General features: G+C 42.6%; 1 protein-coding gene across 2 annotated transcripts in view; it reads left to right on the top strand.

The window, feature by feature from the left end:
- LOC115475428 (heat shock cognate 71 kDa protein-like) overlaps positions 1 to 17,101 on the top strand; it is a 37,564-nt gene that overhangs the window by 2,216 nt on the left and 18,247 nt on the right. For both annotated transcript variants that reach the window (XM_030211140.1, XM_030211139.1), the window contains exons 2-4: positions 12,442 to 12,651; positions 13,412 to 13,617; positions 14,178 to 14,330. In XM_030211140.1, the coding sequence (XP_030067000.1) occupies positions 12,447 to 12,651; positions 13,412 to 13,617; positions 14,178 to 14,330 (564 nt within the window). In that variant the 5' untranslated portion in view covers positions 12,442 to 12,446. The remainder of the gene's footprint in view (positions 1 to 12,441; positions 12,652 to 13,411; positions 13,618 to 14,177; positions 14,331 to 17,101) is intronic.

Genomic DNA, 17,101 nt, shown 5'->3' with positions numbered 1-17,101 from the left:
TTCACTATAACTGTTGAGCTTAGGGTTAATGCACATATCACTTCTCCCAACAGTTGTATGCTTTAAATCTGAAGTTATTTTTGTCTCCTGATTTGAGGCTTATAATCACATTTAATGACAAGAGCAGGAGGGTGGTAGAGCATCTTGGAAAGTATTAATGTGGAAGCAGCAGCTTAGGGAGGAGTTACTAAAATGATGCAGGATCTGCCTCAGGCCTTATGAGAAGACTTTAAGGACCCAAACATCATTTTAAGAGGCAGGTAGGGTTTAGATTAGAGGGATTCAAATCCTTTTGCACAAGAGGCAAGTATCCTAGAACAAGGGGTGATATAACTTTAGCATCCTGGTGGTGAATATGGAACAGCCTTCCAGGGGAGGTGGTGGAGACAAAAAAAACCTTTAGTTACAAGATGGTTGTGGGCAGAGAGAACTGAGGCTTTAGGAAACGCAACAGGAATCTTACTAACAGAATTGCTGACTTTTTTTTTTTTTTGTTACATTTGTACCCTGCACTTTCCCACTCATGGCAGGCACAATGTGGCTTACATGGGGCAATGGAGGGTTAAGTGACTTGCTCAGAGTCACAAGAAGCTGCCTGTGCCTGAAGTGGGAATTGAACTCAGTTCCTCAGTTCCCCAGGACCAAAGTCCACCACCCTAACCACTAGGCTGCTCCTCCACATATCAGAAGCAGGTGTAACTGTAGTTGTTGACATGAAGACTGGATGCTTGATGCTCTGGGTAGCCACCTCCAAGTCTTCTACAGAATTGGGACAGGGTGGGGAGAGTGGGAGAAAGGGGAGTAGCTATTTATATTGGGGCAGGTAAGGGTGAGAGGTGAAGCTACACAGGGTGTGAAGCTCTTGAGGACAAAAAATGACTAAGGGTGTGCTTTCAAGGAGTATGGAAAACTCTTTGTAAAAATGTCTTGGACAGGAAGTGTGCAACTTTTCTCCTTTTTCTAACAGCTGAGCTTTAGGGAGAAGGGACTGGTGATCAGAGGGGAGCAAAAATTCAGGAGTGTGTGTAGGGGGGGGGGGGGGGAGATGGCATAGACAGCTTTCCCACCATGGGTATCAATGCAGAGCTGTAACTAGGCACTAGGGACACAATAGTGGCTACTAAGATTTCAAAGAAACAGGGAGAATATTACTGTTAGTTGTTCTGGAAGGAAGGCCTCTAGAGGGGAAAATTTGCAGACTTTCAGCACAGGGAAGAAGTGGATTCAGACATAGGCATCAGGATGGTCAATTAACCTTAAAGCAGCATATTGATAGTTCAAGCCTCCTCTTTTGCTCTTCAATGCATTTGGTCATGCAAACCTTATCTCCTTGGACCCTGTATTAGTTGACTTATTTTGTCATTGGTTATTGCTCATTTAGATTTCTGTAATTCTCTGAGGTCTGTACTAACGTCTCTTAAATGAATTTGAACAGTCCACTGTGGTCAAATTCCTACATAACACCAATTTGACTGTGTGACACCTTTCCTGAAAGCTGAACATTGGTTACCCATCTTTGAGTATATTCACTTTAAATGGTTAACATCGGTAAATGAAGGTTTACAATCCCCTGCCTCTGATTGCATTTGAAATTTATTACAGGCACTTTGCCCATCTCGTACCCTCTTGTTTCTATCAATAAGTACTATTATGTCTCCCTCCTCCCTCTGTTTTATGCTTAAACATTACTAGAGGGGCAACATTCTTGTATGGAGCACCAACACTTGAACATGTTACATCTGCAATTAGTCTGAACCTTCATATACCATGTTTAAAAAAAAAAAATATATATATACCCCTTAAAACCCAGCTTTTATAACAGGCATTTAATACTTAAGACTCTGATTCTTTGCTTTTTGTTTTGTTTTTACCTTGACTCCTCTGAGTCTTGCTTTTGTAAACCACCTTGCTATTAGTTTGTGAATGGCGGTATATCAAGTTTTTGGAAATGCCACTTGTAGGTGATTGCCACTGCAAGCTGATGTTGAGAGACTTTCACATCTGTTATTTGTGAAACAAAGTCCTGGGTGTCTTAGATGTTTCTCAGGAATGGTGGTAAATCCCATCTTGGGAGGGGGGAGACGGAAGGAGAGTGTACATTGGATTTGGAAGTGACAAATGGCTGTAGTGTGTATGCCATCTTAGTCCACTTGGGTATACAGAATTAAAGGTGAATGATGATGCCTTTAGGTTAGTAGAAGAGGCCAAATGACTTGTAGGCAAGGTAAATGTTAGGGACTAGTGATCATGAAAGTTTCAATATTAACTCTGACCCAAATTAACCCCCTCCCACACACAATTTACTAAGCTGCATGCTAATGCTGATACAGCCCATTCACTGTGTCTGCATTGCCATGTAACAGCTGCTAGCGCAGCTTAGTAAACAGGGGCGTAAGACTGCCGTCCTAGACTTGAGAGTTGACCTCAAACGGATGAGCAATGGTGTTGATGCCCTGTCAAGAATTGTAGATATGAAGGGTATAGATGCCTCTTCCGTACTGTCTTACTGCTGCCTTACAGGGTAACACGTGCCTCTGTCAGGTAAATTAACTAAGGAACGAGAATGAGACTGTAAGAGCAAAGGAGTAATTATTTTTCAAGTAAAAAAAAAAAATGCAGGTAGAACTAACAGGAAACAAAAAACCATGGGCTGGTAGATGGGCAGAACCCCAAGCTGAGGAGAAGATATCAAATTGGTAAAACCCCTTTGTTTAATTGTCCCCCTAATTCTGTTGTAACAGGGCACCCACATTTCCATGCCACTTAGGTGTGGAAGTGGCAGCAGAGTACGGGCTATTCTGTAAAGGTGCATCTAATTGCAAGGGGGGGGGGGGGGGGGGCTGTCATGCACAAGTTATAGAATACAGTAACTTAACTCATGCCCTTGCCACATTTAGACACCCAGCTCAGAGGCTGCTTTAAGTGTGGGTGCCTAAATATTAGGAATGATGATACTGGGTTATGCAGTATTCTATAATAATTGGGATGTCCAGATATTATAAAGAAGGCCCACTGTGTGGCATCAGAGCACCTGAAAGGAGGTGTCCATATGACAGAATTGTCTCCTATGTCTTGATACATTGTAAGCTCCAAGGCGCAGTAACTGTTCCCTGTACAGTACTATGTACATCTGCAAGTAAGAGGAGGTAGTACCTTAAATTAAAAAAAAATAGATGACAATGGGAACTTCTTATGGTGTATCTGAGGCAGGGACAGCTGGGTGGCGTGACTGGATTCATAGAGTACCCTGCTTTCATTGTGCCATTTCATTGGGGTAGAGGTAAAATGAGAAGAGGGGTGGGATATGGATAAGGATAGGAGAGGAGGGATGTGATGCAGTGGTCACATCAACGGAGGAGGGGTGCTAATATTTATTCTAAAACGAGCCCTGATGTAAGATACAGCCAGTAAGCAAGTGCTAACTATTCCCCATATAGGACAAGTTAGTTTTTCTCCAAGACAACGGATCGACAGAGGTTCCAAGTGAAGGAGAGTGGGTGCACCTTCATTTTACAAGAATGGGGACAGGCAGGGGGCTAACTGACTTGTCAGTTTAAAAAAAAAGTGGCTAAAGCTGTGAAAATGCTGCTGAAGAGTTTGAGCACAAGTAGATCACAGAACATGCTTTCACAAAGGTTATATCTACAAAGAAGTAACAAGTGGTAGATCAGGGACATGGGTAAGTGATGTCCGTCTGATTCCAGTGAAAATCTGCAGCTCAGGCACAGAAATCTGTTGGCAACACATCAGTAGGAGGACAAGCTGGTAGCTTTAAACAAAGGGTCTAGGAGTAATGATAACCTAAAGGTTGCTAGTCAAAATTGCACACAAGTTCAAAACATAGCACTAGTGCCAGTCAAGGCTTCAACTGTAACCATTGTTCCATGCACATATCTAGAACTCACTGATACATTTCACTTCTATTTTAAGGTTTCACACTTCTGCTTCATTCTGAAATGTTGGAACAGAGGCTCCAAACTCTGTATGGGTTGTTTTTTTGGAAGGAGGGGGGGGGGGGGGTGAACTGGCAAAGCTATCGCACCCATTTCATATATTTATTAATCTTCTCATTTGCAGATCCAGCAAAAAGGAGGTACTCAGTGGCATAGCTAGGGTTGGGTGTCAGGGGAGCAGCCACTTCCCCAAATTGGAGTTCTGCTGGCACCTATTTTTTTTCTCAACGTGTTGCATTGAAAATGTGTGCCGGCGGAAGTCCACTCTCGCTCCCCCCGCACCATCAACCTGCCTCCGCTTCTGGTGCTAACTGCTCTTCTGTAGAATACTAGAGACCCCACCTATGGTTCTGGAGACCTGTACCTTCAAAAGGACAATGAGTGATTCAGAAACTGAGCTTCCAAATGAAAATCGAATTTAAGCTAACAAAATTACATATGACCTGCAAAACAAACTTCTTTAAATAAATGATTTCACTCAAAATGTTTGCCCAGGAGCAAAGTTGGGGATGGGGCATATAACAGGATCTTTCCAATACTTAATTGAAAGAAAAATTCAAAAGAAATTCAGGGCCACACTATCATTAGAGGGGACTCAAAGTATAAAGAGACTTAAGTCTGCCATACTCGCTTACTAGGGGAGAGGGTAGAAAACCACAGTTGATAACTTAAGCATGTGCTGGGATGATAATAGTAAGATTGAGTAAAAGGCAGCTAGGAGGACTGGTTTAATCACTAGGCAGGCAGTTGCCTAAGTGACAGTTTCTGATGAAGCAAAACACTATGAAACAGCCATTTGGCATGCATTTTACCCATAAGGATAGGGTTGGTGCAAGGGTACTTGGCACCTCCTAGGCTTGTGCCTGCATCGTTTACCCTAACTTAATTTGCTGCTCTTCCTTAAGGCTGGCAACATGTAAACATTCAAAATGCATGGTTACAGGGTCACCTCATGACCATACATTTTTGAGTATGCTCGTGATGTGCTTGAGATAAGAGCAGTGAGAAGCTATAGTCCAGGTTCCTACTGCCCCACTCGACCAACTTCATTCTCCCCCACTGGGGGGGGGGGTCTCTGTCATGCTGCACCTGGCTGTTTTGTCACAACATTCTGCTGCCCTAGGCAGTTGGCTAGTTACAGCCAGCTCTGCACACAAAGGATGGATAATATTTAGAAGGTCAAATTCTGCCATCATAAAGTGTAGTTAGTGATACCTAATTGGTTCAAGTCCTAATAATTTGGAAAGATATTGATCATAAATGGGAGATAAAACACCTCAGACTGAAGTGATGGTGCTCATACTATTCAGTGTTCATAAACTGTCCTAAGTACAAGCATAGGTCAAATTCAAATCTTCAAAATAATTCAACAGTTACATAAACACAGGACATAACTTTTTTTCAAGACCAAAATAATGGTTATACATACTTTCTTTGTATATTCATCTGTCGTGTAGTCTTTTATAGCTGATATATCATTTCGCTGAATGTCCAAATGTGATGTTTAGATCCACACTATATTACTACTACTACTTAACATTTCTAGAGCGCTACTAGGGTTATGCAGCGCTGTAAGATTAACATAAATTGACATAAAGGACAGTCCCTGCTCCAAGGAGCTTACAATCTAAAGGGCGAAATGTCAAGTAGGGGCATTCCAGGTTTCCTGAATAGAGGTATGAAGGTTAGGTGCCGAAGGTGACATTGAAGAGGTGGGCTTTGAGCAAGGCTTTGAAGATGGGCAGGAAGGGGGCCTGGCATATGGGCTCAGGGAGATTATTCCAGGCATGGCATGGGGTGAGGTGAGGCAGAAAGGGCGGAGCCTGGAGTTGGCGGTGGTGGAGAAGGGTACTGACAGGAGGGATTTGTCTTGAGAACGGAGGTTACAGGTAGGAATGTAAGGGGAGATGAGGTTAGAGAGGTAGGGAGGGGCTGTAGATCGAGTGCATTTGTAGGTTAAAAGGAGAAGCTTGAACTGTATGTGGTACCTGATCGGAAGCCAGTGAAGTGACTTGAGGAGAGGGGTGATATGAGTGTGCCGGTTCAGGCGGAAGATAAGACATGCAGCAGAGTTTTGAATGGACTGAAGGGGGGATAGGTGGCAAAATGGGAGGCCAGTGAGGAGTAGGTTGCAGTAGTCAAGGCGAGAGGTAATGAGAGAATGGATGAGAGTTCGGGTGGTGTGCTCAGACAGGAAGGGGCGAATTTTGCTGATGTTATAGAGGAAGAAGCGACAGGTCTTGGCTATCTGCTGGATATGCGCAGAGAAGGAGAGGGAGGAGTCAAAGATGACCCCGAGGTTGCGGGCAGATGAGACGGGGACGATGAGGGTGTTATCAACAGAGATAGAGAGTGGAACTTATTACTTATTACTGTTGGAACTTATTTAAAAAAAACACCTTTTATTTAGTTTTAACTCCCAACAGACTGCATCAAGACATTGCTGTGGGATTTACACTTGACAACAGAAGCTTTGAATGTTGGACTAGTGTCCAGATATTTACAGGATTTTTCTGGGAGGCATGGTGATAGTCACACTCACTCCATGATCATACCATCAAATCTCAATGGAGGGGCACAGGGCAATTTGTCTACAGCATCCTTGCTGTGGCCCTGCACAGTGGCTGATGATGGGTATTTGTTAAGTTTTGGTAACTAGTGCCTAATGAACACAGAATGGTACAGGACCAAAAAGGGAGGAAGACAAAACAGGCCTGGTAGCTGGGAAGTCATGCAGTCATCAGCTTAGAGCAATGGAGACAAACAGCAGAGCAGACTGAATGGATGCAACAGGTCTTTGTGCTGTGTTACAGGACAGGAGATGTCTTTTGTAAACCATGTTGGTAGAACCATCTGGGAGACAGTTGAGCAATGATGAAGCTGACAACAATGCTGTGTATATTTTTTAATGCATTGTATTGATTCTCATCTGTTGCATTATAATGCATGTAGCAGGTTCCATGAATTATAAAACTATGTTAAGATAAATGATTGAAGATAATTAGGAACAAGTTTATTGTAACACATCTCTGTGAAGAAATTAAGGGTTTGTCCTGTAAACGGGCATAATGAGATGCCTATCAGCTTTTGGCTTTTTCTAAGCTAGAACTAAATTTTTTTCCCAGGTTAATGCTTTAAAGATGCAACAGGGCAATCGGATGGGGTAGAGCCCTTACTCTGATATTAGTTATCTACTTGCAGGAGTGGTGTAGTGAACATTAAAAATGTATTTGTTGTTTAAATGATATGTTGGATGGAGCTCATTGATGTTAATGCAGCAGAAGAAAGCAGATTGTGGTGGAAATAGAGAACCCCCTGCTTGGAAAACAAAATGACTTATAAAAACTGTGGAGTGACTTGGGAGGGGAGGGAATAAAATTTTAAGTGTAAAAGGTATACTTTAACTTTATTTTAAATGATGTGAGAAATAGAGACATGGGTTCCAATCAGCTTGCCTAGCTAGCTCAGTGGAAGAGAGGAACTGAGGAAGACACACCTAAGCTAAGTCTAAATATCTTTAATACACTAGAGCTTAGATAGTTTTGTAAGTGGCATTTTTGTTGTCAAACTGCACTATAGGAGCTTTTTTTGTCTTTTCTAGCCAATGATGAAGCAGCCCTGCTCCAAGTGTTTCTAACATCAGTGAGCTTCTTGAGGCTTTTTCCTCCTGCACTGACAGTGACTGGTTGTCATCAGTAGATAAGCTCCCATTATTTTGTGTATATTCCAATCATCTTGTGCCAGGAACAGTTTTTCCTGTCCAGTGAGGGCATGTTGCCTTCTCTCCATTGCTTCATATAGCCACTTAGTGGTCAGTGCAGTTGTGTGCTTGTTTTTTTTAGCACACAATGTACAAATGTGTCTATGTAAGGCTTTATGCACAACACATTTAAATCCATGCTAATGAAGCTATTTGTATCTAAATTGAGCAGCTAAGTGCACAGAAGATTAAAAAGCTGACCTAAGCACTGTGGCCCTTGGCTCAAGGTCTAAGGTGGAATAAAAGGTTAGCTTGTTCTGTGGTCAGTTTTAATAAGGATTTCATGCCTGTTTCTCTTTACTGAGTGCATACAAGACTCACAACCATTTTTTGGATTTCATAAAATGCATAGGTGAAAGAGCTGAGGGGGAGGCGTACTAGAACAAAGAGCACAGTGCTGGACTGAGAGTTGCATGCGCACACAGGTCTGAACACAAAAAATTGCATCACTGAGTGCCATGTGCATGGAGTGGCCTAGTGGTTAGGGTGGTAGACTTTGGTGCTGAGGAACTGAGTTCAATTCCCACTTCAGGCACTGGCAGCTCCTTGTGACTCTGGGCAAGTTACTTAACCCTCCATTGCCCCATGTAAGCCACATTGAGCCTGCCATGAGTGGGAAAGCACGGGTACGAATGTAACAAAAAAAAAAATAAAACACATATGCTGAAATACACATGCATGGAACCTTTTTTATGCACAAAATAAACACTCTAGCACATATAACACCAGATACTAATTTGTATGTAAGATATAGCAGCTACTAGCTCAGACCTATATACACACATTGGTGCATCCTCCCATAAAGGGAAAAGGGATGAGACTTGATCTGTGGTTTCAATCAAAGTGGTTTACGTATTAATGTAAAGATACAGCAAAGTGACTTGCCCAGTCTCACAAGGAGCTGCAGTGGGAATTGAACCTAGCACACATAGAGGGGCATAATTGAACGAAAACGCCTATCTCCATGGGCGTTTATCTCCGAGAACGGGTCAGTGAAGGGGCGGACAGAACCGTATTTTCGAAAAAAATAGACGCCCATGTTTTATTCAACAATGTGTGAGCTGGGCGTTTTTGTTTTTCAGCGATAATAGAAAATGAAAGCTCCCAGCTCAAAAACGAATAAATCCAAGACATTTATTCGTGGGAGGGGCCAGGATTCGTAGTGCACTGGTCCCCCTCACATGCCAGGACATCAACCGGGCACCCTAGGGGGCACTTTTACAAAAACAAAAAAAAAGGTCAAAGAGCTCCCAGGTGCATAGCACCCTTCCCTTGTGTGTTGAGCCCCCCAAATCCCCCTCAAAACCCACTGCCCACAAGTCTACACCATTACTATAGCCCTAAGGGGTGAAGGGGGGCACCTACATGTGGGTATAGTGGGTTTGGGGGGGTTGGACGACTAATAAGCATTAAGCAGCACAATTGTAACAGGTAGGGGGGGATGGGCCTGGATCCACCTGCCTGAAGTCCACTGCACCCCCTAACAACTCCTCCAGTGACCTGCATACTGCTGCCAGGGAGCTGGGTATGACATTTGAGGGTGAAAATAAAAATGTGTTAAACATCATTTTTTTGTGGTGGGAGGGGGTTAGGTACCACTGGGGGAGTCAGGGGAGGTCATCCCCGATTCCCTCCAGTGGTCATCTGGTCATTTAGGGCACTTTTTGGGGCCTTATGCGTGAAAAAACAGGGTCCAGGAAAAGTGTCCTAAATTCTAGCTAAAAACGCATACTTTCTTCCCATTATCGCTGAAATGCGCCCATCTTTGTTCGGCAGATAACCACGCCCCAGTTCCGCCTTCGCCACACCTCTGACACGCCCCCATAAACTTTGTCCGCATCCGCGACGGAGTGCAGTTGAAAACGCCCAAAAATCGGCTTTCGATTATACCGCTTTATTCGTTTTTGTGAGATAATCGTCCATCTCCCGATTTAGGTCGGAACTTGGGCGTTTTTCTCGTTCGATTATAAGCTGGATACTATGCAAACGGGTCCAGTGTGCAAAACTTTGTTACTCTAGCGGGGAGCAAACTTTGCCATTGTTCTTGCATTAGGATATCATGTGCTAAGGCATCGGCGCATGGTTCTAATGCTAGGTTTCTTTATCAGTCCCTAGGATTGTAAACCCTTTGAGGGGAGGGACATTGGTAATAAGTATTAAGATTGAAACCTAAAAACATGATGGCAGATGAGGGCCAACTTGGCCCATCCTCAGTAACCACTAACTCCTTTTCCTAAGGGATCTCACTTGCCTGTCCTACATTTTTATAAAATTCTGACAATGCTTGTCTCCACTACCTCCACTGGGAGGCCATTCCATGTGTTCACCACCCTTTCCATGAAAGAGTATTTTCTTAGATTCTTCCTAAGGCTGTTTCCTTTTAATTTCATCTTGTGCCCTCTCGTTCCCGTGTTTTTCCATCATTTGAAAAAGGCTCACCTCCTGTATGTGCCACTGAGGTATTTAAATATGCACCTGTCTACGCAATGTAGAGAACTGCATGTCCAGTAGTGCTATAGAAATACAGTTGTTTAATATACAACACCAGGGAACAAAACTAGGGGAAAACAGCAAGAGTAAATCAGCACAAAAAGTATGTCAGTGGTCATTTTTAAAAAGGCGGAGCACCACCTGAGCCTTCAGGTGAAACAGATGTTAAACCTTTCCACTAGTAGCATCAGTGCGCTTTTATTTTTTTCAATATAGTGCTGCCAGTGTAAACATGGTACAAAGCAAACACTGATATATCACCATAGGAATCTAATGACAGGTTAACACTTACAGGGTGGTTAATGCAGGCACTGGTGTACAGAGCTGCCATTACCCAGATCCAGGAAGGAAATTGTAGCCCAGTCCTGGATCTCTAAACATCTCAATCATGGTATTATGGCATGTGTTGTCAACCTCCTGGATGCACACCCAGCCAGTCGGGTTTCCAAGATTACCAGAATGAATAACGATGAGATGAGATGCAGATACCCCACTCTGTACATATATTACAGATCTATCTTGTGCATATTGTGGTAATCTGAAAAACTGACTGGCTAGGTTTTAGAAGCACTGTATTATGGGACTTTGTGCATTGATTTCATGGGCATAATTGGGGACTAAAAATTCTATATTGCTTTGGGGATATGATATCAATGCCAGGGCTAGCAAAACTATCATCTCTTGAGACTGGATAACTTGGTAACTATGTGTTTGTAATCACATATTCTATCAGATGACCATGTCTCATTTCAGCAACTAGTGGAAAAAACTTCTAAATATCTAGCTTTATTTTTAGAACTTTTTAGGCCAAGTTTGTAATCCACATTTTACACCTGATCATCTTACAGATCATGACTTTGTTTGCTTGGCTGCTGCAGAAATCATGTGGAATAGGAAACTCAAAGTGTTCTTTCTGGAGCTGGTCAGCTATTGGAATACTCGTTGACATAAGTAACAGCCAGAGCACAGCCTGTACTTTGTGCATCACTGTCACCCTACAGTAAATTCAGCAAATTAGAGCAGAGCAGTGAGCCACATTGCAGTCAAGGACTTGTTGACATATCTTCTGCAAAGGGTGGATGTAGAAAGCCACACCCTTTGAAGGGGAGCCAGTTTCAGTTGCTTCTAGAAAAGAGGCTACAGCCAATTTGTGTTCCTAACATCTTACTCCATGGCATGGGATCGCCTTAAGGGCATGTTTTAATTTGGCAAAGGAAAAGGTGATTTTTGCAACATAGCTCTGTCAGCCATTGATAATTTGACTGGAAATATGGGACACAGTGGGGAGAGAAGGGAGGAAAATTCCAGGGTCTGGCAGACACAACTTTATAAGAAATCACCCAGTGAAACAGCTGAGTGCATACAATGCAGAGGTAGGGTGTGGGATTATTACATTTCTGCATGCTTGTTTAACACGTGACACGACTTGGTGTAAATATGTGCTGCTGTAAATATGTATCTGAGGAAAATGCTGAATAGATTTTGTCCTTGGAGTAAGTATAAATATTAGGGAGGTGCACTTGTTTGAAATGACATGGGATATGTTGGTAACACTTCTCTTGTTGTGTTTTGCCTCAGATAAGAGGAAACAAACATATTTGGGCTTTTCTCCCCGTGTTGGAAAGTGTGCCCTCCTAAATGAGACAACCCCCCCCCAAAAAAAAAAAAAAAAAAACAAATTTTTGAGCTACACACCCCTAAGGTGAGCCTGCACCTGTGTGCTAATGTATCAGTATACATTGTGGTAGATTCAGTGAATAGTGCCCTTTTTTTAGGCACTGGGATACAGGGGGCTAAGTGTGAATTCTGTAACTGCAGTTCTGCGCAGAGTTGCTTGAGTCAACATTTTCGTGCCTAGCTGGCGTAAATGCTCGTGCTGTTACTTGTGTAAATGTAAATATTCTATAAAGTGGCGACTAAATGCTAGGCATGCCTTCTTTGGGATTGCACGCTGTTTTATAGAATAGGGCATAGATTACACACAATTGCTAATTTGTGCCAATTAGCACTCAAGGTCAATTATTGAGTTATTGCCAACTAGGCCAATTAGTTTACGCAATGTGTAACTGACCCTATTCTATAAACTGCATACCTAACTTTGGGCATCACTTATAGAATATGTGAGTGCCTGTGTTATTACATGGGTATGGAAGTATATATGCATGTGTGTGACTATTAGCTTAGCACTTTGCCCTTGCACTGTGAAAACGTCTATTCCATTATATATCTCTGTTCCAGACACCATGTCGAAAGGTCCAGCAGTAGGGATTGACCTAGGCACCACCTACTCTTGTGTTGGGGTCTTCCAACATGGCAAAGTGGAGATCATTGCCAATGACCAAGGCAACAGGACCACACCCAGCTATGTGGCCTTCACTGACACAGAGCGGCTGATTGGAGATGCTGCCAAGAACCAGGTGGCCATGAACCCTGTTAACACTGTGTTCGGTGAGTCTGGTATTGCTCGTATGCATCCAAGGCAGAATCTAGCTCCAGGGTCAGCTACACTTCTCCAGACACCTTCTACCCAGTTTAAGCATGCATGAAAAAAGTGACCTTTTTGCTATAAATAGTTTCTACCCAGAATTTTCAAATAGTTTTTCTGTATAGGGAATTGCAATCTCTAGCAAAGGTTTTGTGTAACAAGGTGAAATATGAATGCAGTGCCTCGGTGTGGTTAAAAACTGAAATTAGAGGTAAATTTCCATGGAAAAATCAACCAGTCATTGACAATACAGGTCTGCGGCAAAAACTTCTAAGGTGGTATTTTAGAAAAGAAATCTGCAAGAGTTGAACATTGGCTTTCTAACTTTCTTTGATAGCATAGCTCATTGGTTCCCAAACCTGGTCCTGGAGGTATCCCAGCCAGTCAGGTTTTTGGGATATCCACAATGAATATTCATGAGAGATTTGCATGCAATGGAGACAGTACATGCAGATATCTGTCATGAATATTCATTGTGGATATCCCAAAATCCTGACTGGCTGGGATGCCTCCAGGGCCAGGTTTGGGAACCACTGCCATAGCTTATTGAACATTATCTAGAATGAAATCTTTAATCCTTAGCTATTCCTCCATTTTTATATTCTGTGTCTGAACCAATGCATACCTTTTTCGATGCTTGCCCAGACTTTCACATGGCAATAGAGACTGGGCCTATGTGATCACATATGGGTAGTCCATGAGACCTGAACCATATTTCCACAGATGCCAAGCGGCTCATTGGCCGACGCTTTGACGATCCTGTTGTCCAAACTGACATGAAGCATTGGCCGTTCTGTGTCATTAACGATGGTGGGCGACCCAAGGTCCAGGTGGAGTACAAAGGAGAGACCAAGACCTTCTATGCAGAGGAGATTTCCTCTATGGTGCTTACCAAGATGAAAGAGTGCTCTGAGGCCTACCTGGGGAAGGTGAGGACAGGAGTGGAAGAGAATGTTTGGATACTCAGAATTTCTTCTCCAGTGGTTGTGTTTTCTGTGTTCTGCACTTGGCTGGAGCCTCAGGCATTCTTAGGCCCTGGGAGTCAGTCGAATACTACATCAGGTTTTTAAGCTAGCTCCCACAGCCACTGTTATGATGACCCCTAGTGGCCAGAAACAGCAGCACTGGAAGACCAATGAGTGAGTTTGACTTAGAGTCTGTTACATAGATTGGTGCTTCTTATTCCTGTCCTGGAAGCACTCTTAGCCATTTGGTTTTTTTCAACATTTTCAAGTAAAAGAAATATGCATGAGAGACTTGCATACTCTTTATGCACATTTACTGTATTCTGAAAATCTGACTGACTAGGTATGCCTCCCAGAAAAGGGTTGAGAATCATTGATGTAGATAACCTAGTTTGTCAACAGGCTCTGTATTACCTTCATTTCAAAGGATCCTTGATAAGAGTAAGACTTAGAATCATTGTTAGATCAGGGGGTGTACAAGCTTCTGGCTTTTTCTCATGCCTCACTTTCTTCCCTTCTCTCAGACCATCACCAATGCTGTTGTAACAGTGCCAGCCTACTTCAATGACTCCCAACGCCAGGCCACCAAGGATGCAGGGACCATTTCTGGCCTCAATGTGCTCCGTATTATCAATGAACCTACAGCAGCTGCTATAGCCTATGGACTGGATAAAAAGGTGACAATTCTGCTCTCTCCGGGCAATTACCCCAGCAGGGCAGGGGCTAAAGGTCTAAATGTGCATCTCTTACACAGATTATTGATTTGGTGCTCTTTAATGTAGAGAGGATGGGTTGATGTTGGCAGCCAAATAAAACTGGACAACTTTTTTTATTTTTTTGAATATTTGGCCATGCCTAAGCAGCAAAATGACTGAGGATCTATTTAAATCTGACCCCACAACTTGGGCCTGGTCAGATTTAGATTAGCAATTTGTGTGGGTACTTAAGTGTCCAAATAAAGCTCACTAATGCTGAATATTGTGCTAAGTGACTAAAGCCCCAACTCTATTTGTAAGGCCTAAAAAGGTGCCCAGGATTGGTGGGATTCCATTTAGTTGGAGTTTGCATTTGGTCCTTTCACAAAATTTGTACATTTTCAGGGAAGACCACTGCATGTCTGTGAAGCCACCTTCTTAAGCAGATATTTCTCCAGTATAACCTTTCTAGCTTTCACAGGGAAATTGCCTCTGTTGCAACAGTGTCCTGTGTAAAAGTGCCTAATACAATACTGTGTTTTGAGCTGTAAGCTTTGCTTCAGGGAAAATCTTTCGAGCTTCCAAGCACACAGCTCAAAACAGTATCTGGCATTTATACACTGGACATTTCTTAACAGAAGAGATTTCCCTATTGTGAAGACAAGTGAAATTTTCTGTTTGAGTGCACATAGAACAAAAAGGGCTTTTTTCTTTCCTCTATGTGTTATGAACCTATGATTAAAGTAGCTAAGGAGCTTGAACACTTCCCCCCTCCCCCCCCCATTTACTAACCGAGTGGCTTCTGTGCGCTAATGCTGCGTTTCAGTTGCTAGCACAGCTTAGTAAATGGGGGGTTTGTTTTTATGAGCTTATATACACTGTTGGTCCAAAAGCTATTATAAAATTGTAGCTGCTTTTGTTATACTTTTGATTACTTCACTTGTAGAATTGCTTGTTCACATGTCCTTATTTAAAATAGGCTTAAATAGTGGCCTTCTTGGACTTCCTGCATAGGCTTTCCACTATGTAAAATTGCCCCTATTTAGAGTACTCTTGCACTTCCTACAGTAGTCAGGTGACTTATCTAACTTACAAAATAACAGATAAATCTAAGTCAATGTCCTTTTTATTAGGTTCCTCCAAGGGAGGTAATAGCGGAATAGGAGGTGTGCTTATCCCTGCTTGCTGTCACACCTCAACCTTTTTCTCTCACCCACCCAGTCCTAAATGCCCTGTTACATGTTCCCCCTTCTCTTTTTTTTTTCTCTTTCTCTTCTCTTATGTCCTCTCCATTCTTCCATGATGATCCACCATTCTTACCATAGATCAGTCTGGACTGGCAGGAGATAAGTGGTTCCTTGGTTTTGAAAGAACTATACATAAGGGGGCAAATGTCTGGAACAAAATAATTGTCTGAGAAGTGAATGGATGTAGCTTGGAAGGTTTTACGTACATAGGAGGATGGGGTAGTACATGGAAAAATAGGCTGTACTGTAATGATGGGCTACATCTTTCTGTGACAGGAAAAACGATCCTTGGACAAATTCAGACAGGGTAATGAACTGTAACACCCAGAAAAAAACATGATGGCAGAGGCAAAGGTCATCTAAATATAGAAAACCATCCAAACTCACATAGCACATGGAAAGCAACAATCACAAATGCTTGTAGTCTAAAAAGCTTCAAGATTTGCAAACCCTGATGTTTGAGGAGAAATTGGGATATTGTTGCTATTACAGGCGGAGACATGGTTAAGTGATTCCCATGAATGGGATGAGACCATTCTGGGATACAATCTTTTTAGGAAGGATAGGGAGGAATGAAGAGGTGGAGTGGCACTGTATGCGAAAAACAATCAGAGCGGCTGAAATGCATAGAGCCTGGGGAAAGGAAGAGGCTATATCCATCATCCTGGAAAGAAAAGATGGAACCAATATCTATACGGGTGTTATCTACAGACTCCGCTCAAATAGAGAAGTTGGACAAGGATTGGATAGAAGATATTCATAAGTTTGGTATGAAAGGGTTGTTGGGAGATTTCAACTTGCCTGATGTGGATTGGAACGTCCTGTCAGCAGAATCGGAAAAAGCAGAAAGATTGTGGATGCCTGTCAAAGTGCCTTGCTCAGACAAATAGTGACAGAACTCACGAGGGAAGGGTTGACGATGGATCTAGTGCTCACAAATGGAGTAAGTGTTTCCAATGTCTGTGTGGATGCCCACCTAGGTAATTATGATCATCACACGATATGGTTTGATTATAAGAGCAAAAGCGGAGCGTGGACGCACAAAACTCAAAAGTACTAATTTTGGTAACATGGGGGAATACCTAAAGAAGGAGCTGATGGTAGGGGTAAGCATCGCAGAAATGGAAGCACAGTGGTACAAGCTGAAAACTGCTATAAATATGGCAATTGATCTTTACACAAGGAAAATAAAAATAAAATACATAAAACCCGAGAAAAACAAGAAGCCTGTATGGTTCTCCAAACAAGTGGCTGAAAAAATAAGGGCAAAAGAGGTTCGTTCATGAAATACAGAAGAAACGAGGGGATCACGGAAAAGAGTAGAGATTAAACTCAAAGAAGCAAAGAGAGAAAGAGAAATATGGCTAATGAAAGTGCCGGCAGAAGAAAAAATGGTGAAAGGGGAAATGGGACTTGATATACCACCTTTCTGAGGTTTTTGCAACTACATTCAAAGCGGTTTACATATATTCAGGTACTTATTTGTACCAGGGGCAATGGAGGGTT

This window comes from Microcaecilia unicolor, chromosome 8, assembly GCF_901765095.1.
Source record: "Microcaecilia unicolor chromosome 8, aMicUni1.1, whole genome shotgun sequence".
NCBI lineage: Eukaryota > Metazoa > Chordata > Amphibia > Gymnophiona > Siphonopidae > Microcaecilia > Microcaecilia unicolor.
Note: the sequence above shows the minus strand (reverse complement) of the source record. Positions and strands in the feature narration are given on the sequence as shown.